Source organism: Triplophysa rosa, linkage group LG8 (genome assembly GCF_024868665.1).
Source record: "Triplophysa rosa linkage group LG8, Trosa_1v2, whole genome shotgun sequence".
Lineage (NCBI taxonomy): Eukaryota > Metazoa > Chordata > Actinopteri > Cypriniformes > Nemacheilidae > Triplophysa > Triplophysa rosa.
The window spans coordinates 21,742,427-21,764,154 of NC_079897.1; the positions used below are offsets into that span (position 1 = coordinate 21,742,427).

A 21,728-nucleotide genomic window follows, 5' to 3' on the forward strand; every position below is an offset into this window, starting at 1 on the left:
AATAGTAGGTACTGTTTTTGTGTTGGAATAGTAGGTTCTTTTGAGTGCATGGCAAAAAAGATTTCACACACTGGGGCTGTGTACGAAATAGCCCCCTATACCATAATATAGTGCACTATTTGAAGGGACATCCATTTTAAGTGGTGTCCTAATTCATAGTGGACATTATTGAGTGCACTCATTCAATCACATGATGCATCATAATAACGAGTGTACAACCGATGTACACTCACGGCTAGCTGCTAGCCAATAGCCATCTATCGTGATGCTCGCGATGAATGAATAAATTCCCGCGTCTCGGCAGAAGATGGCGCCCGCAGCGTTTCGAGTGTCAGAATTTACTCACTCGTTTTCGCCCGCTCCTTAAAGTGGACTATATTAGTGAACTAATGTTGGGAATAGTTAATGAAGGTATAGTGGGCGATTTCGGCCACAGCCTGAGACCTACTAACAGGAAGCGGAAGTGGCCGTTGTTGCCTAGACAACATTATGGCCAATAACTGATACACACATCAAAATACAGCTCTTCTTTCCATTAAGGTATTTATTCATTAATTATTTCGTATGTAATGTTTACTGTATACTTACATTTGTTAATTTAGTGACGCATCAGTTCAATTCAGCTATATAATTTATTAAAGCAGTGGAGCGTCACTAAACTCCGCCTACTCGCGGTGAGTTGTGGGTAATATCAGCTGTTAGAGTGTGCATCATTCTGCACTTCGAATTTCTTCCGGAAGTAGTAGACCATCCGGGAATCTTTGGAATACTATTTTCAACATACTACGATTTGGGACATACTAATTCTACTTTCGAATACTGTTAGGACGGATAGTATGCTGATTGGAACGCATGGCAAGAGTTGCGTTAGGTGGGTGGGGCTTGCTGGAATATTTATCAGTTTCCGCTATCATGGAAATGTCTTTCTGACAAAATAAAAGTTGAGGGAAATTAAAATGTTTATGCCAGATCACATTTAATAGGGATTTAAGATTTAAATAGCATTGTAATGTGTGTTTATTTGTAATTTATAAGTGTAAATGAATTGTATTGTCTGGTAAGAATGCAATATGTAAGATTTTCAAGAATGTAGTCCATAAATAGCCAGTCCTGAGTCTGGTACTGGGGTCTCCCTCCCTGCCTCTTGAGAAGTATCTGGCAGATTTCCCAGCAGTTATCTGAAAGCACTGGGCCTTTGTTTATGTTAGGCCATTAAGATCAAACCACGATGTAGCAAATCTTTTTGGGCAGTTTTATTGCCCCTGCCAAAAAAATGGTAGCCCTGGAATGCACTTTTGAGTGTTAGTCGCTGCATTGCTGGTACTAAAAGTTACCAACAATATCTGCTTAGTGCTGCTGCTTAGGGCTTAGTGTTCAGTGTCTCTAAACTTATATCTTATAGGATATGTAATGTCATCAAAATTGTCTGTGTCAAATTCATACTACTGGTATGTTTCCCTGAAACAGGTAGCAGGGAAACACATCCTGGTCATATGATTTGATTCCCAGAAAATGTAATTAATGAAACATTGTATAGCTTTCATTCTTACAAATTGTTTTTGAATAAATGTATCTGCCAAACAAAAGTCGTACGATTTTTAGCCTGCCTTGAGAACTCAGAATGCTTCTGCACAATACTGTTCCCCCAGGCTCAATAAAAAACCTCAGTTTATTTGTATATTGGAATGGTTAACAATATTAAAAATAAAATATGGTGAAATTAAAGTAATCTAAAACAAGGTATTTCAAAAAGAAAAATATATACAGTTAATATCACAATTAATACAATTATTTGATTTACAATATGAATATTACATTTACACATGTTCAAAAAAATACATTAATTCTTCAATAAAAAAATCATTCAATTATATGGTCTTTTATGGTTGCGAGCATTTCTCCATTTGGAAAAAGTCGGTTGCCAAGGGGGTGGAGCAAAGCTCCAGCTCCCCCTCGCAGGACCTAGTGGGCGGAGCTTGAGCTACTCTGTACTCTGTGTATAGGCCATCAGAACTTACACAATTTGCATCACACGGAAAGAAAAGCGTCCATTAAAGATAAACTTAACATTGAAACATGCAACATTTTTTTCCATAGATCTATTGCTGTCTCGACATTGCTAATTATTTTTCACTTCCTGACATATTAATCGGGAGTAAGTTAACTTTAGCGTTAAAGCGTCATCCCATCCCCAGTGATACATTTAACATGTGTAACATAGTGTCAGGGACGGATTATGACTTCAAAGGCCCCGGGGCCAGTTACCTCCAAGGGCCCACCTCCCACATTTTTCTGTTCTTTCCCTTAGCTGCGCATTCACAGTTATAGAAAGTGAAAGTTAAGATAATAATGAATATTAAAACCGTTCTCGCTCTGCGTCAAATACCTGCGCTAAAATAAAAATAATCTGTACAGGGTTTATAGAAGTCTAAAATTAGCTACACAGCGAAAAATCAAGAATGGACCAAATTAAGGCGTATGAAACACACGTCTTTAAATAACTGTCAAACATACACGTATTTAATGCATCACATAAATAACAAAATATGTTTCACCATAAAATGCCCCTGTGACACATGTCTGTAAACATAAAATCATCATGCAAAAGATTACGAAAATGCAATTTAAATGTGCTGTAATTGAATTATTAAGTTAAGTTTTAATAAGTTAAATTTAATTTAATAAGTTAAAGTAACATAAAAACATATGTTGCCATGATTTGTTGATCATTTCATTTTTTACAGGGTATCCACAGAGGCCTTGTATAGGCTATGGGACCCATATATTAAACAAAGATAAACATTTGTTTTTATTGTTGTTGGGTTCTCTGTACCAAACTGGATACCGCAACCTTGAAGCTCAGGGCCCCCTCGGGCTCATGGTAGTCAAGGGCCCCTGGGCATTGGCCCCATTGGCCCGGTCAGTAATCCATCCCTGGTTAGTGTGTGTATTTTGAATCATAGTTTTTATTTATTTATTTAAATGTTTGTTTAACCTTCACAGACGCAGCAGACAGTACTTATTCGAGGACAGGATCCCCTGCTGTCTATTGAGAGATGCACAGTGTGCTGCATAAAATACCACTGTGCCAACTGCCTACTGTAAAATCATGTAGCTAATCACATGCAAAATGCAGTTCAACAAGAAGGTATGTGTGTGAATGATTTAATTATACTACCTTCTTATAATACTTCTTATAATACTTAATAAAAGCATATTGATCATTTAACATTTTCTAGTGTTGTGAAACCTTTGAGAAGTCGGAATCTCAGGGGTTCAAATACTTGTTGTTGTTGTTGTTATAGACTATTTATTACAGTACATTACATTACATTTAGTTTAAATCATTGTAAAATTCATGAATAACTATATAAATACCCTAGACTCTTTTAGCTTATGTTGTGCTTTAGAGCAAGGCATTTCACCACAAAACCTCTTCCTAGGCAATGTACTATAAACATTGCTGTTGTAAACAAGACAATTGTGCTAATTTATTCTTTTTACATTTCAGATTTGACCATCATCAAATCTGGTCTAAACTGCAGACCATCACCACATTTTCACTGCTGCTATTGCACTTCAACAGTAATCAGACGGGATGCTATTAATAAACATTTGAAAACCTGTAAAAACATCCGGACAGCCTCCATTGCCAGCAGCACCACCACCATCCCTATAGCATCAGCATCACCACCTCCATCGCCAGCATCTGCAGCACCACCTCCAAAACGATTACGTGTCCGGCAACAAATCAGGGTGACTTGCACACACTTTGGAATTCAGATATATCAAAGGAACTTGCTGGTTCATATTAACAGAAGACACTGGCACAAGGTAACTGAAACTGATTGCATCAGTTTATGGTTATTTGTTAAAGCGGCAGTCCACAAGTTTTTTGGAGTAAAAATTAGCTAAAACCAATTATTGAGCAAGTACATGAAAGAACGGTGTTTGTTTAAAACTGTGTCACTACCCTTGCTGGATTCACCACGGAAAGCTTGTAATAATGGTTTGTAATTTGCCCTGTCGGGTCGACTTTTCCGGAGATCCTTATATGGTGTCTTTCGTCTATGCGTCATTTCGTCACATTCGTACACAGAACGAAGAGGATCCGGCTGCTAGCCAGCGCGTGTATGCTGCGAGTGACAGGCGGTTTATAGCGTGTACTCACAACTGCTGGGTAGGATTTCATTCAACGTTTAGTATTATTTATGGCGGCATTTAGTACTTTTACTTTTAAACGCCAAGCAGTGTTGACATCTGGGGATTCATCATATTTTGTGAAAAACAAGAAAGAACGAACTGAAGACGAATAAGAAACAGGGAATGTGATCAGACTCGTGCGAAAATTCATATTGGCAAGGCATTTCAAAGGTGGCGGGAACTCCGTGATCTGAAAGGATTGTAAACGGATGCAGACATCGTTTTATTTCTTCTGAACAGGTAAGACAAATTTTTAATATTTCAATAGATAGGCCTAACACAAAAACCATAGCGCACTTGTTGTGTTAATATAGACGAGTACAGTTTTATCGGTTGTTCTTTCTCTCTTTATGTTCATTATGATAAATGTAATTTAAGCCCTATTCGCCCGGGATTAGTATTATCTGGGGACCTGGTGTGATTTAGAAATGACCTCCCCACATATGTATTTCAAGTGGCGCGAATTAGCACGGACAAGTGAAGCCTGTGATTTTACTCAAATTTACGGAATTATATCCCGGATATGATGGCAAGGCTTTGCATATAGTATATATAGTTGTATAATGTACAATGATTTATGGCCGTTCCTGTCAGCATTTGAGACCCGCGTTCGGGGAACTTGTGTCCGATTCGCATTACGGGAGTTTCCAAGAGAAGTAACAAAATGACCCAGCACCCGAAATAATATCAAAACACTTCAACACAGCTTCCATTTGCGCTATTTGTGTCTGTTTATGTTCTGATTTGTTTCGTGTTATATCATCTGCCATGTTATCTGTGTCTATTATGCACTACTGATGTACAGTGAAGATTCTCACCGCTGCATTGTCACAGGCCACGACTCAACATCAGACTCATCCGCGCAGTTGAGCAGTGCCGAATCACAACTCACGTAAAGAAATAACTCCGCACATCACCTGCAGTAGCAATTACAAACTGAGATGGAGACAAAGAGGCCAATCCTACGGACTGCCGCTTTAAGCAAGAAGGACTGAGACCACCAAAAGAATAAAAAAATGATTCAGATTTTCAGTTGCTATCTTTAATCAGTCTGACATACAATCAGAAAGTGGTAGTGCTATCAGTTAATTCAGGCATTTCCTCTGACAAGGTATCATATTGATAACTATATTTTTGGTTAAAACCTCCATAATGTGCATTTCCAGTATGCATGCAGTATATAAAAATAAAATAATGCACGCCTAAAAACATTGTAATGTCTGTCACTTTCCACAGTCAAATCCCACAGCCAGTTGCCCAAGAAAGAAAACTAGCAAAACCAGATGAAACAGAAGTCATTCATTACACCTGAGTCAGATGTCATTGAGATTACCCAAACACCAAGAATCTCTGTATGTAGAGGACATCTTTATGTATTACTTGACTATTGTTTGTTGATGTATACCTTTTTTGTTTAAGTGTTTATGAGCAGCACTTGATTAATTACATTATTATTGGAATTTCTTATATTGCACAAAGAACTCAGCGGTCATGAGAAATATTCATCTGGCCTGGGTGAAGGAGAACCAACGCCACTTTGCTGGGAAGATTGAACTGCCAAAGATTTTAAGAATGAAGGAGGATGATGCCTTGTTGGCTATCACAATTTGTGACTTATTTATAAACACATTATATGAAGGTGACATGGTCGAAGAAGAAATCCGGGCTCCTTCCTTATTCAATTTTCAGAGACTATAGAGGACATGGAATTTGCAGGAAATACGAGACAAAATAAATATATGTGCATCTTGTTTCTTCAACCCTGACTTGTGAATATTGTGGGATGTTGTAAATATTATAAATGTAAATATTGTATGTAAATATCGTTTTGTTTTTGTAAAATAACATTAAAATTCTGTGTGAAAATAAGTGTTGTGTTCTTGAAATATATTTATATATTTTATATAATATATATTAGATTTATTAAATTTTATGTACATATTTATTTTATGTTAGATGCACAATTTGCTAAGTAAGGTTAATAGAAACAAATAAATCCAGCAACACCTGTAGGACAGTGGAATATGTGACTATTAAATTATACAACTCCCAAATGTCGGTGGATTGGATGCTTTACTAGTCTCTGAGCACACGTGTTACCATGTTCATCCTGGCAAATCATAAGGCTGGTTTCAGACTATGCTTTGACTGGTTATATATTGAAATAGCATAATGCATAGCCTACCACGTGAAGGCTGAGTCTATCCTCAATTACAGTAATATAATTCCATATATATTCAAATACAAAAAAGGACAGATACGGTAACCTAGGCCGAACTTTATTACACGAATTAATCCGATTATTTTAATTCAAATCTAAACCACACGTTAATGCGATGGAAAAAAGAAGGAAATAGATAGTAAGCTTTCACATTGCCTACTAAGTGTAGTAATTTACATCATAAAGTATAGATGCTTTTATCAAAAGCTAATTAAAAATGAAGGAAAATAACAAAAAGATTCATCCTATTAAGAAGAAAATATGTGACCCTGGATCACAAAACCAGTCTTAAGTAGCAGGGGAACATTTTTAGTAAAAGACAAAAATACATTGTGTGGGTCAAAATTATCGATTTTTCTTTTATGTCAAAAATCATTAGGATATTAAGCAAAGATCATGTTCCATGAAGATATTTTGTAAATTTCCTACGTTAAATATATAAAAACTTTATTTTTGTGAGTGCCACAGTGCCCCTGATTAACAACTTCAAAGGCGATTTCCTCAATAGATTTTTTGCGCTCTCAGATTCCTGAGTATTAAACGGTTGTATCTGAGCCAGATATTGTCCTATTCTAACAACTCACACATCAATAAAAAGCTTATTTATTCATCTTTCAGATTATGTAAAAATCTCAATTTTGAAAAATTGACCCATAAGACTGGTTTTGTTGTCCAGGGTCACATATTATGACATTTGAGATGGATCTGAGATGGATACAAAGTTTCAACAGTTGTAAGAAAACATACATAGTTTGGGCATTAAATATTTTTATTTTTATTAGGTGTTCACGTAATGCCGTTTGTCACAGAAACACGCTAAAAAATCATGATGAAAAATGTTAGGGAGTCAAAAATAACAAATATTAGCATTTAGGTCGAGACAGCGGTTTAAGTCTATGGAAAGATTTTATAAATGTCTCAAAGTTCAGTTCATCTTTAATACACACTTTTCTTGCCCTGCGAAACAAACTATGAGTTCGGACTGTACCTGCGCGTGGATAGCTCAAGCTCCGCCCACTAGGTCCAGCGAGGGGGAGCTTGAGCTTTGCTCCACCCCCTTGGCAACCGACTTTTTCCAAATGGAGAAATGCTCGCAACCATAAAAGACCATATAATTGAATGATTTTTTTATTGAAGAATTAATGTATTTTTTTGAAGTACTACTTGGTCGGGTCTTTTATTTTGAAAAAACGGCCCCGCCCACTACAGAGGCATCTGATGAATATGCGAAATCAAGCTCTACCCGATTGAACAGAAATGACTTTACGCTCTAAAGACCAACGTTAGTTTCACTCATTTCAACCCGTTAGTTTTCTGTGAAGATTTCCAAGGTCAGGTATAACGTTAGTTCGTCTATTATTACACATTCGCATGCGCTACGTTTTGACAAATGTCTGCCCATGACCTAACGGGGGGTCTAGCTTCTCCCTATCCGGATTCACAAAAGGCTGCTTGCGGATCTTGCGCAGTTTGTAAAACACACCTGAAGTCTTCCACAGAACCCAAACTTCTGCCTTGCCTGCACACAGTTTGTCACGCTTGCCTCGTGAAGACCCGCAGAGATGAAAGCACACACGGTGAGAGAACACGCGCGTATGTCCACAGTCCTGCACGTGGAGACTTTGGAGACAAAATTTGGGTTCGAACATTACCGACGGTCGCTATTAATATAGCTTTGTCGTATGCTTGTTTGTGGGGTTGCTAAAAATAAAAAGTGGCTGTTCACGTTGCAGTGGTGTATATTCTTACAAAGCAAACCCTGGTTTTATTGTAAAAGTGCAGTAAGCGTGTTTTTGTTGTATTGATCATTTATATTTTTCCAATAAGCACGTTCGTGTTTTGACAATTGTATTTTTTTGGTTGTTGTGATTTTTTTCCTACAAATGTCGTAGTTTAACGATGGTTACAATAGTAAACATGTGAGGATAACAACCACATTTACGTTTCTTCGCAGAATGTCCTTTATGTGGGCAGTCCTTCAGTTTTTTAGAGATCACAGATTGCATTGTTTTTGAAGATGCATCTAACAGTAAAGAGGACCCCAAGGTAAGAGCTAATAATTATAAACATATTGTAAATAACTGTGAATACAGTATTCCTACTACACCCCCCCACCCCACCATATGATAAGATTGTTGCTGGTCCACAAGTGACATCATCACGTTTCCATCTCTGCAGTGCAGTGCTTGTGAAGAGACTGAGGTTAGTGGATGGTGTGTCCAGTGTGAGGAAGCTTTGTGTTCCGACTGCGTGTCCGCTCATCACAGGGTCAAGGTGACGCGTGACCATGAAGTCAAACACACAATACCACCCATAGGTGAGACCCCCTCGCGTGCTGTGCTCTCAACCTATAGGCAAACATGCAGGTACTCTATTGGATCTGTTCTGCTTGTTTGTTCAGTTGGGATGCCCAGAAAACGTTGTCCCTCACACAGTCAGGAGAGCTTGAGGTTCTTCTGTCTTGTCTGTGAAGAACTGACCTGTAAAGACTGTCAGCTTATTACACACAGAGGCCACAGGTATAACCAATCAGTGGATCCATACTTTTTAAGTCTTTTCATTATGAAAGTTTTTTGCATTCTGGAAATTTTCAAATCATCGGTGTGGCAGTTTTGTGCAGCAGGAGGAAGCTGAAGAGTCTCAGAGACAGCGGCTGCAGAGTTTGCTGGAGTCCATCAGAAAACAAAAAGAGGCGGTTAGCACCAGCCTGCAGCTCCTTGAAGCGAGGTAATTAAAAACCGACATCTGTACCTCTTACTATGGTCAAGACTTAACACCTTTTGTTGTGAGCAGCTCGTAGTATGTTTGAAGAAACCATTACTAAGAGAAATCTAAGTTGTGAATCCTACTCAAGGTTTGAGATATGATAAGGAAGACGTGTTCTGATCCGGCCCATATTTCTTTAGCTGTTTGATAGCTGTTGAACTGAATGTCTTTAGTGAAAGCTATACAAACGTTTGTTTGAAAAGTGTTGATTCACTTTTATCACCACTTGCGTAAAAGTAATTCCAATCTATTTGAAATAACAGTAGAAAATAGAAAAGATAAAGAACCAGTGAGAACCAGGACAGGCGTCAAAGCAAACTAACTCCAGACCAAGGAAACCCCCAATTATGTGTGAAAGTGGGAACAAATCACTTTAGATCCTGCTAACATATGATCACTAGAAAAAATAAAATGGAGCTACTTTACAAAAGCTGTAGCTATTTTTATGTTTGTTTTACATTTTGATTCAGTTCTAAATGTTCTGTTGGTTGTAGTTTGTTCTAGTGTAGTATTAAATAACTGAAATAGGCAGTGCTTCTGGACCAGTATTGTTTACAGAGAGCGCTTTTCCACCATGGCGCCAAATTGTTCTCGTTGCCAAATCGTTCCACTCCGTGCCGATCCATGCCAGCCGGTATGTAAATGGTTTCATTTTCCACCGCAGGGCTGATAACGGAAATTTTTAGAATGTAAACACAAACACGTCACGCGCTGCCTTGGTAACACAAGAGACTGAGCTATAAAGCCTCTGCTCGCATTCATTAGCACGATTAAAAGTTCCGAGCCGAGAACAGTTTGTAATCGTGTCGTGTCGAACCAGGCTCACATGGAAACATAACCGTTTCAGACTGTGCTTAGAACGGTTCGGCTTGATGGTGGAAAAGCGCTCAGAATGGTCTGTTGTGAAAAACCCCTTAAAGAAAGGAACAGTTCAGATCAAAGGAACAGTTCAGATCAAATAAAACGTTTTATTTGAGGCGAATGCATGTTACACAGCCACTGTTTTTAATGGGTTTGGAGCTCAAAAGAAAAAATCCCTACCCGGCCAAGGTCAGAGAAAAGTGTGTTATCACCTCTAAGGAATGCAGCCTTGAAGAATGGGTAGACAAGCACACGCATTCTCCCACGTGCATGTACAGTACAATCAGTCTTACATCAGCATGCATATCCCATACAAGCACACACAAAAAAGATGTTGTCATAATAAAGATGGGGTGTTTATGACTTATGATTGTCTGCAAAATGGTGAAAGCAGATTTGGTGCAAACCAGTAGCTTTTAGAAGCCAAGACTGTAAATAAAAAATTACACTGAATGATCTAAAAAAAATATGCTTACACACATTAAAGGAATAGTTCACCACAAAATGATAATTCTGTCATCATTTAATCTCCCTCATGTTGTTCCAAACCTGTGTACATTTCTCTTTTCTGCTAAACACAAAGGAAGATATTTGGAAGAATGTCAGTAACCATTAACCAAACAGATCTCATCCCCCATTTACTGCCATAGTAGGGAATATAAATACTGTGGGAGTCAATGGGGATGAGTTTTGTTTAGTTACTAACATTCTTCAAAATATCATCCTTTGTGTTTATCAAAACAAAGAAATGTTTTGTTGTGTGCATTTAAAAAAGCAAAGACATGAAAATGAAAGAATTGCACTTTTTAGAATGAGCTTTTTCCCTTGTGTTTTCCCACACAGCAGACCTTCATTTATATTTTTCCAAACGGATGAATACTGAACATTGCAAATTGCAAGAAAACAGTTAAATTAAATGTTTTACAGGACTAAATTGTGCTCTTGTGCTAATTCCTATTTCAATCTATTCTAGATATAATGACATTCAGAAGATGAAGTCACAAGCGTCAAAGGCATTAGCTCAACTGGTTCACAGCATTTATCAGTCATTCCTTGTGAACGCTAGGCAGACCTTCAAGGAGGTGGAGGTAAACATTTAATGAATGATGCTCATTTACTGACTCATGTAATGCAAAATGTTTAGGTGTAACACACTTTCACTCTTTCTGCCATAAAGAGTCATTTTCCAAAAAATAAAAAGAACGTCCTGTTTTACTTTCAAAACCAGCTGCACGCGTTATGATGAAACTTCTTTGGCTTCCTCTCCCTGAGCAAAAGCCACCTAACTGAAAGCACTTGACCTAGTTTTTCGCTCTTATGACCTACCTCTCATGAGCCTTCAATGCTTACCAGGGTCTCTTAAGTCTTTCTGTGGTTGTTCTGTTTGAAGGCACTGTGTGCAGAAGAAGTGAAAGGTTTGTTGCAGAAGAAGACATTACTAAACAAGATGGAGGACTATCAGGATTACATAGCTGCTTTTATTGACAAGATACTGAGCACAGAGGGCCACTGTCTCCTGGTCCACAAGAAGAGAGTAAGCACTTTCTACCTTTTGTTTCTTGAGAAACCGAGTCTTTTTTGTAGAATCTAGTCTTCCGTTTAATGTTTGTTTCACTTCCTGTTTTGCATTCTTGTTGACCCCTGTGCTCACTTGTTTTTTGTTTTAGTATCTCGTAAGTTCATAGTGCATTACTTATTTGGTCTTGCTATTCAAATTGTTTTTACGTTTTTAACTTGGCTTACTTCTGGGATCTTTATTGTTCAGGTTTACCCCACAATAATTGTATTGATCGGATAAAATTGAACAGCTTTCATTATCTGATGTCTTTTTTGTTTCCATTTCAGATTGAGTCCCAGTTGAGAAACCTTCTGTCCCAGAAGACGTGTCCACCTGAAACCATGTTTGAGCTACAGCTTCAGATTCAGAAAGACCACTATAACAACATCATGAAATGGGGTACCATATAACCACCCACCTTTTTATAAATTAGGGCTGTCAAATGATTAATCGCATCCAGAATAAAAGTTTGTCTTTACATAGTATCTGTCTGTGTATTATGCATATTAATTTTGTATTTATAAACGCATACGATACATGCATATATTTAAGAAAAATATAAAGCATAAAAATTAATATTGGTAAATATAAATAAAATACATATATACATATTTCCAAAATATATATACATTTTTAATACAAAATTAATATGCACATTACACAGACGTATATTATGTAAATACAAACGTTTATTCAGTATTCGATTGATCGCTTTGACAGCCCTATAAAAATACATTTGCTTGTTATGAAAAACTGTTTACCCCTCATATGTTTCATCTAACCCAGGATTTATGAGGGTTCGAAGGATTACTGTTCCATTTACATCAAGCATCGGTTCCAACTTGGAAAAGTCTGGCGAAGGCTTAAATCTTCCATCTGACTGCGCAAACTCGGCTCTGATTGCCACCAATGTTCATCCTCTTCCGGCCTCCTCAAGTTCTGAACAATCGACTGAAGGCGTCTCTACTCAATCCAAATATCCACACAGTCCCTCATCTAACTGTGTTCCAGATGTCCCTCCTACTAAAACTCACTTAAATCATGCGCCACATGGGAACCCCACTGTACCTGAAATACAGTCAACCAAACCTAGGAAGACCTGGACCTTTAATTATTTCTCTCCGCCAGTCTCCAACCAGACTCCACTGCAGACACAGCCGGTACCAACCAACACCCAAGCAACAATCTTTCCAAAACCAGTATTGACCAACCACCCAACACCCAGAATCACCCCCCCAATACCAGCCAACAATCAAACACCTGTATTTCGACCCCCAATACCAGCCAACTGTACTTATACCCGAACCCCTAAGCTTGCCCAAACAATCCCAGCCGATAATCAAATGCATGCACACCCAATACCACTGGATGACAGAACAGCTGTATTCACTCAACCAATACTAGCCAACAATCAACCACCTATACTAGCCCACCCGATACCAGTTGATGACCGAACGGCTGTACTCACCCAACCAATACAAGACCACCCAATACCATTGGATAACCAAACAGCTGTCCTCACCCAAGCAATACTAGCCACCAGTCAATCACCTATAATCAACCTTCCAACAACAGTTCATAACAATATGATTGTTCTCACCCGACCAATACAAGCCCACAGCCAGCCGCCTATATTCACTCTTCCAATACCTTCCATCAACCAAACGGTTGAATTGACTCACCCAATACCAGTTATAGCATCCAACAATGAAACACCCATGCTTGCCAGCCCAGTATCAAGCATGCCAACTGACACCCGAACACTCATACTTGCCCATCCAATACAAACCAACATTCTGGGAGCCATACACACTTTTCCAGCGCAACCCAATATTTCCTTAACTGTTCCTTCAAACACACTTTCAATTGCTACAGTATATAGAGACCACTGTGCTGGACTCCCCAAGTCAGAGAATTCCCAGCTCCATGGTCCTTGTGCATCGAATCCCACCAGTCCAAGCATAGCTGGTGGTTTCTTATTATCCACAAACCCAACAAGTTCTCCATATAATAGCAACAACCTCAGGACCAACCTCCCTGTCAAGGCATTGGCTGACTCTGCCTGTGATCAAGTCGCTTGTGTGAGCAGCACAGAATTCACAGATACGGAGAATCAAGGGAACAACTTACCCACCTCCACTGTGTCAGAGACTGATTTCAAAGAACCCTCTCCAGCTCCTGAAAGAGATCGTGTAAACGCTGCTGTCCCATCCAGCATTCTTCAGGATCTTCTCGCTGGCACCACTGAGAAACGTTTTCCTGGACAAAGTTCTCAATGTCTGCTGAGATCACCGCCTGAGGGTTGGCAATCTAAAACTGGTCATTTATCCAAAAAGAACTGCTTTGAAACAGGACACTGGAGTTATGGCATGCCAACATCTTTCCATCAGCTTGTAATGAAGACAGGCGTGCCTGTTTGCTCGGACAATGTAAATGACAAGGCTCTGTTGGATTCTGTGTCCTGTAGTGAGTCAGAAAGCATAACTTCACTTGGATGTGAGGTTGGTGAATATTGTTTCCTCTATACATATGGCTGCTTTTCTTCTCCATATTTTGAGATTATTTTTCTTTAACAATCATTATTGTTGCCCTAAATCATTATTGTTAGCCACCCTTTATGTTTGTCACTGGGTTTTGCAAATATCTAACCAATGAAAGTATTTGACAACACAGTATTAAATTATTTGGAAGGTCAGTGTTTTTTCCATTTCCTGAAAATTTGGACATCTGAGGTTTTGGAAGGACTGCGACGATTTGCAAGTGAAGAGTTCAAAGTTATCTCAGTATTTAACTTTTCTTTTTTAACCAGAAGACGACAATAACACATGACAGGACTCTCCGAAGTGATTTTACCAAGGAGGAAGATGAAGAATCTGCAGGTAACAAATGAATAGTTTTGGGCATAAATTTCACTTTAGCGTAGTGTTTTGTACATGGCATGCTTATCTTTTCTTACTCTGTCTTGCAGTAACATTGGAACACCAACAGCAATTCAAGAGGTGAATACCAGAATTTTTTTTGTGCTTCATACTGGGTCTTTTTACCTCTTTCCTGCGCAGGAAAATGAGTTTTTAACCATTATTTATACATCTAAGCAACACACGTTATTATTGTATCAAACACAATAACTATTAAAACACTATTAATTGTTTTTACATTTAAAATGACTTGCGCATACATTTATTAACTTACAAGAGATAACGTGTTTTAAAATAAATTTTAACAGTACTATGTGTTGTCTTTTGGTTTCTAAGGATTGAGTCTTTAAATAGGAGACTTACAGTTGTTTCAGTAATTGGTTCAAGGCAAAGCTTTAAGGGTTAGTTCACCTGAAAATGAAATTTCATTTATTCACTCTTATGGCATTCCAAACCTGTATGATTTTCTGTCTACTGGAAAACATAAAAAATGTTTTGAAGAATGTTGGTAAGCAAACAACATTGGACCCCATTGACAAGACCACTGAGACATTTTTCAAAATATCTTCCTTTGTTTTTAATAGAAGAAAGTGTCATATAGAGGTATTGAAAGACAAGAGTGTGAAAAACTGACAATGTTTATTTTTAGGTGAAAAAATTCACATGTGTCAAGTGTACAGATCCGTTTATCATATTTTAGTAGCTTTTTATCATGTTCTTCCAGTCACGCATTTAACCACTCACTGGTTTCTTTCTCTAACAGATTTCTGCGTGTAAACTTATTGCGCCTGCCTGTCTCCCTGCCTCCATGCGGGCAGACACTTCCAGAGTTCCACCTTACTAGTACTGATAGCTCTGCTGATCATACCTTTGTGGAGAAAACCCATGGGGTAAGCTACTCGATAGAAAACAAACCAGCAAAAGTCACACAAACAATTTGGCACGGTTGAAGATGATTCTAAGTGCTTCTCTTGTCATTCAGTGCTTAGTGGGGATTTAGTCCACGGATGCTACCTCGATCGAAGTTTGCTTAAGCTGTTTATGACCTTTCCTCAATAAAAAACTGTTTTTTATGTTTACATGACCTTAAGCATAATCGAAGTAAGATTCATATAAACACAGTCACTGAATTACTCATCCACGGGTGTCCCTTCACTGCTGTCGCATTGTTTTCCTCACCGTTGTTCCTTTTTATAAAAAGTGTTTCCTAAATGTAGTCGTTGTGTTTGTTCTTTTTCATCCATTTTTAATTTCCGTTTTTTGACTTGACTTCCTCCTCCTTTTGCCCTCCCAATGAACCGCAGTACTTTTTATTTTATTTTACACTGAACGTTCAGTAGGTGGGCTGAGTCGGAGAAGCCATAATTTATTTTGGCTTTTATGCATCATTCCACCTTTACAAAGCTTAAGATAAGATGCTCTTGGCCTGCTCAAATTTCTCTGTAAACACCTTTAGATACATATTAGTTAAACAGTAGAATTTATTCTCGGTTGTTTCCTGCTCTTCTTCAGATTAAACAGGTGTGGAGATGGAACGATGATCCATCGAAAGCTTCTTCTCTATCTACGCCTCAAGGTAGCGTCAGCCCTCTGTCATCTGAAGTACAGTTCTGCTCCATATGCCAGTCGGCAGGAGCCACGCTTCTGTGCTCCGATTGTGGCCGTGCTTTTCACTCCGACTGTCACATCCCACCCATCTTTGTCAAACCTTGGTGAGAAAAGAGGCGCTTGATGTGAATGTAGCTTCTGTTTTCCTTTAAATGAGGCTGAAGGCTGAATTCTTGTCGTTGTGACTGGGCTTTTCTTTATATTGGATTGCTCTCTCTTGCAGTGAGGATTGGGTGTGTTTGCTGTGTCTGAATGTCAACGATGAGATAATTATGTACGGCAGCGAGCAGAAACGCAGCCTGAGCCTGCAGGATCAAAGAGTAAGACACCACCTGAAAAGACCCACACAAGCAAATACACATGGAAAGATGCGAGAAACAAAAATATATTTTATCAGAGTCATGCTACATGCTACAATGTTTTCAATTCCGTTCAGAAATGTGAGAAGCTCCTTCTTAGTCTTGTTTGTGATGAGAACAAATACCTACTATACAGCATAAAGGTAAAATGCAACGTATTTGTCGCACCTACACACAACTGATATTTACTATTGATTTTCATGATCAGTGACCATTTAGTAAGCACTTATTTTTTTAAACAGCGCTCCAAAATGGCAGAATTCGATATAATACTTGGCCGATTGTTGGGGAAACAGAAGCCACCTTATCGGACTCCAGCTGAACTAGTGTCAGATGTTTGGACACTTCTTGACATCCTGTCAACAAACTCTGAGGTAAACTGTGTAATTTAAGTCAGTCTTGCGCTTTGCAATGCAAAACTTCATATTCTTTTTTAAATGTGATGTAGTGTAGTATGAATAACACACTGTTTTGTTTACACAGAACAGAGACGTGGTTGTCAAGCTTCAAACGTCTTTTCAGCAACAGCTGAATGAATCTTTCGGGCAGAGTCTCCATGCTTCTCTTCTAAGATGCTACAGCAGCACTTCAAACGCTTCAGACGTATCTCAAAGAGAAAAGCATAAAAACACTTTAAAACGGATGCGTGATTTTTTCACAGCCAACTGTGGTACAGTATTAAAGAAGCCCTGCACTGATAGAGGGAAGGATAGCGAGCATTGTGGGAACCCTGAAGCCACTGAATATTCAGTTGATTGACTTGAAGAAAGTTACTTTTGAACCACAATAAAAGTTGTGGAGAAGAAACAACCTTACTGTACATAATTATTTATAGTAACTTTTGTCATGAGTCTTACAGTAAAATGGTTTAAACAGACTGTGTTTGTTGTGTTTTATACAAGAATACTCACTGCTCCTCTTCACAGAAATGCCACTAAATGTCGTTTTTAGCCGAGTATTTATAGAGATCAATGTGATGTAACGATGACTCCAGCAGAGGGCGCTTCGCTCGTGTGCACCTACCTTAAACTAGCAAACACCCCAAGCAATTAAGTAACCACATAACGCTCCAAAAACTACCCAAACTATTTTATCAGCCCCCACCTAGTATTATGGCAATGAATTAATCATGTAAAATGTTCAAAAATATGAAACCGTAAATAATAAATCCTGTTGAAAAACAATAGAAACATCACAGAAATTATTATGGTTTCAATGGAAAGTAGAATGGATCGACATTATAGAACACTATTAAATCCTTCATACTGCATGAAGGAATTTTGTTGGTAAACAGCTGATAGCACATTGTATTTGTAATGTAAACCATTAGACGTTGTTAGCTGAAAGTTCCTACAACATGTTTAAGTTTACTGTACAAATGCCAACAAAACGAGGAACGCAATGTTGGCACAAGAGGGCACAATATGAGTGAATATGAAAAGGGAAAACTGCTCTGCGCTTCTGTAATGCGTCCAAACGCACTACTCTCTGATTGGTGTAGAGTCAACTCAACCTACACAAGCTCCACCCACAACCTTTTTATAGCTGGAGCGTCACACAGTGGGCATAAAACACTGATCGTCTAAAGCAGCCACAGGTGAAATGGTTGTCCTGGTCAAACCGAGTCCTCAGCTGAGCAGTAAAGCCATGGATGGAAACCAGAACAAAGTGGAAGCGAAGGTTCTGCTACTGGGAGCAGAAAATGTTGGAAAGTCAGGTGAGCGCTAAAAAAATAAAATCGCTTTTCTGTGTGAATCTAAAAAATGTCCTCTTGGTGTTATATTTTACTCTACAATGTTGGTTCGTGAATTTATTGTATTTTTCATTTACAGCCCTCACCGTGCGTTTTATCACGAAAAGATTCATCGGGGAATATGGAGATATTGGTACGTCAAATGAGAACTAATTTTTGCATTTTATTTGTACGCAATAGCAGCAGTCTTTAACTCCGCTTTGATTTCTTTTCTTTCAGAATCCATATACAGTCATATCGATAAAGTTGAAGGTCGTGAGATATCCCTGCGTATTTGGGACTCGCTGTATCCACAGGTATGACGATGCTCTGAGATGTTTGTGCTGAGATTTTAAGCGTTGACTTGGTGCAGCGCTGCGCACACCAATCTGCGTATGACATCAACGCAAGTTACCGCGACGCGAGAGCAATTCGAAAGCTGTGCGGTAAACTGATGCAGTGCTCGAATTGAATCAAGGCTTATGGGGGTCTCCGCCATAAAACTTTTTTTAGTGTGGGTTAGTCTTGCAATATACAATTTATACAAAATACACAATATATTTGATCATAATATGCATAACTATATACTATTTATTAAAAACTGTCACGAATGGTGAGAAGGACAAAGTACAGAGGACGCAGACAGCAGATAAGGGGTCAACAAGATTTAATAAAATATAAATGCAAAACAAAACAAAGACCCACGTGGGGGAACATAACAAAACATGGGAATACGAAAACACGACAGGACTAAAACTGACTACATCTACACAAGACTAAAATCAACACTTGACATAGTACAAATAACTAAACTGAACTAGACTAGACTAGACTAGACTAGACTAGACTAGACTAACAAAGCACAGGCACTCACCAGACAAACGACAATGAACCAAGAGGACTATATAAAGGGGACTAAATCAAGAAGGGGACAGGTGCGGGACATGAACTAATTAACAAGCAATAACGAGACGAAAGGGCGGGAACAGAGACGCCACACCGGAGAGAGGGAGTATATGGAATGCCAAAACTGTCTCTCTCCACATAAAACAAGAGGTTCTATCATGGCTCTGCCACTAGGTCAAGAAAAGCAAGACAAGGTGGGGCAGAACCATGACAAAAACAGGCTTGCAGAAAAGAACGGGCTTCTTTTACTGTATTTTGGATCAAATCAATGTAGGCTGGGTGAACAGAAATGACTTTTGAACAGTAATGTACGTCCAACAGAATAATTCTAGCATTATTTACCAATGTAGTATTTACTATTTTCCCTAAAAACAACTTGATGATTGACACTTTGTGGTAATAATGTTTGTTCCAAAAGACTTGTTTAAATGCAAGAAACTAGTTTATTAGATATTAAAAATATAAATTGTGACAAGACCGGCTGTCAGTCTGTGTGTTAGTGTTGTGGGGAGTTTTCAACAATTTCAGCGCACTTTACATAGTTACGTCCAGTAGGTGGCAGCAACGAACTGTTATGAGTGAGTCTGTCAGCTATTTCAGTCCAAAAGTCTGCTTTATTCAGGAACTAACTATGGCTATCAATATGTCAATCAATGTCTATTTCAAGAGTCAATCCTGAATTTATATGCCGATGTAATTCCTGAAACTTTGCAGCATGTATGTGGCCGAAAAACAGCATGAAAAATTCTGAATGGATTACATACAAAAACCGCACAACGAGCACTCCCTTCATAAATACTAAAAAGCTGTCACTTATCTTCATCGAGATCTCTAGCACCCCAGAACCAGGCCTAATAAAAATTTACGCAAGGAATACAAAAGCCCCACATGGAGTTGATAAATATAGTGGAAAGATATACTGTATATAGAGAGAAAATTACCCCTCAAAAAAGTAGAAGCTTCCTCTTCCCGACTGCGAGTGGAGGTTGATTATTTTCCATTTTTTAGCTGAAGTTAGCATCACCGGAGTGACGCCGATCAAGCAGTCATGTCAAAGATGTCCTGCGCATAGCGGTATTTAGACGTGGGGCGGGGCGTTTAAAATTAAAAGAGACATGACAACTAGCCCATAAACAAACTTAATATAAATTATTGTAAATACTTGATTCACGAAATTTACCATATCCATTGCATGAATTTAATCACATTTGTCATTATCATTTTTACTCAAATAAAAATATCTGAGGGCCCCCTAAGTCTTTTTTTTCTTTTTATGGGGGTCCCGGTGCCCCCCAGCCCCCCTTCAATTCTAGCACTGAATTGATGTCGTTCTGCGCAGCGCTGCGAGAAATCCAGCATACCTGTTTTTTCTCGCTGTGGTATTTGACCTTCTAACTTGTGTTTGCTCTAGAGCTGCGAAACCACTGAATCCATCAGTGACAAACAGCTTCAATGGGCAGACGGTGTGATCCTCGTCTACAGCATCTGCGATCGCTCGAGTTTCGAAGTGGTACAGCAACAGGTCCAGCTCATCCGCCAGGCCCGAAAGCTCTCAGCGTCCGCTCCGATCATCATCGTGGGCAATAAGCAGGACCTGCAGCATCAGAGAGCCGTGTCGAGCGAAGAGGGTCGACTTTTTGCCCTGTCCTCAGACTGCGGCTTCTTCGAGATCTCGGCTGCTGAGACCTACCACGGCGTCCTGCTGGTCTTTCATGAAATACTGGACTTGATCAAGGAGTCCAGAGCACTGAAGAGAGGGATGGCCGGAATTAAGGGCATTGTCAAAAGTGTGTCCGCGGTTTTTGGAAAGAAACGGGAGAACTGAGTGTGGGACGATGGTGATGTTGATGATGATAGCCAGTTAGGCGGATCCAGTTGACAGTTAAAAGAGGTGAAACCAGTTAAACCAGCTAAAGAGGTGAAGAGGACTCGGTCCGACGGGTTTTAGGACCATATAGAGTTAATTTCGCCCAGTTTATCTGCAGGGACGGTGAAAGGAAAAGAATAGCGGTGATAGTTAAGTGATGTTAAAAGGACCCAGCTTTACGGTGACGAAAAGTCGTGTATAGGTCTGTTACAGCAAGGCAATAAAGGAACTACTGATGTGACGCTGAGCCTTTGAGTTGGTCATAGGGTATGTGTATTGAGAAGAGAAGCCCATTCTTGCCGTTTTAAAGATTGATCCTTTTGCACTGCAATGATGCTAAGCTGAATTCAAAAGAGATTCCGCTCCAGAATAAATACCTGAAGTACAGGGGTGGACGACTGTATATCATCACTGTATTATTTTCCATTCAAGAGTCAAAACAATGTGTAGATTAATCTTTAATGTATATATTGTATATTTCCAGAATATGTTCCTTAGTTTCTTTGAGGATCTTTGAGTAAATGTAACTTGAGTGGGAGTAATACAATATAGATCCTATGAAAAATAAGTGTTGAATGAGAAGAGACTCGTGTATACAGATCTTTCTCTTGTACAAAAACAAACTGTTCTTTAATGTTTTGATGAGACATTGTTTATTTTGTATACTTTAATGATTTATGATTTCAATAAAGAAAACCATATTTGCACATTTGTGAATTCATAGTTGTT

At 38.8% G+C, this 21,728-nt stretch overlaps 2 protein-coding genes and 1 long non-coding RNA gene across 4 annotated transcripts; all 3 read left to right on the forward strand.

Annotated features, from left to right (window-relative positions):
* The first annotated feature begins 173 nt into the window (after window positions 1–173).
* Window positions 174–5,980, forward strand: LOC130558203 (uncharacterized). 2 transcript variants are annotated; one of them, XR_008963403.1, is made up of 4 exons: window positions 174–540; window positions 3,004–3,148; window positions 3,512–5,555; window positions 5,683–5,980. It is a non-coding gene; the product is annotated as an uncharacterized LOC130558203 (long non-coding RNA). The 2 variants fall into 2 exon arrangements; XR_008963402.1 differs by lacking the exon at window positions 174–540 and adding an exon at window positions 704–871.
* Window positions 5,981–7,621: 1,641 nt separating this feature from the next.
* On the forward strand, window positions 7,622–17,387 carry trim33l (tripartite motif containing 33, like). Its single transcript, XM_057341013.1, has 17 exons — window positions 7,622–8,001; window positions 8,379–8,470; window positions 8,603–8,741; window positions 8,826–8,943; window positions 9,035–9,151; window positions 11,025–11,139; window positions 11,442–11,585; window positions 11,897–12,008; window positions 12,396–14,110; window positions 14,419–14,488; window positions 14,578–14,608; window positions 15,291–15,417; window positions 16,040–16,239; window positions 16,359–16,455; window positions 16,572–16,637; window positions 16,737–16,868; window positions 16,978–17,387. Exons 1-17 carry the CDS (start codon window positions 7,815–7,817, stop codon window positions 17,251–17,253), a joined length of 3,738 nt encoding a protein of 1,245 aa, XP_057196996.1. The 5' UTR covers window positions 7,622–7,814; the 3' UTR covers window positions 17,254–17,387.
* Window positions 17,388–18,051: 664 nt separating this feature from the next.
* On the forward strand, window positions 18,052–21,708 carry zgc:171704 (Ras-related and estrogen-regulated growth inhibitor-like protein). Its single transcript, XM_057340681.1, has 4 exons — window positions 18,052–18,211; window positions 18,327–18,380; window positions 18,467–18,543; window positions 20,544–21,708. The coding sequence occupies exons 1-4, from the start codon at window positions 18,097–18,099 to the stop codon at window positions 20,955–20,957; spliced, it is 660 nt and encodes a 219-aa protein (XP_057196664.1). The 5' UTR covers window positions 18,052–18,096; the 3' UTR covers window positions 20,958–21,708.
* Window positions 21,709–21,728: the final 20 nt, after the last annotated feature.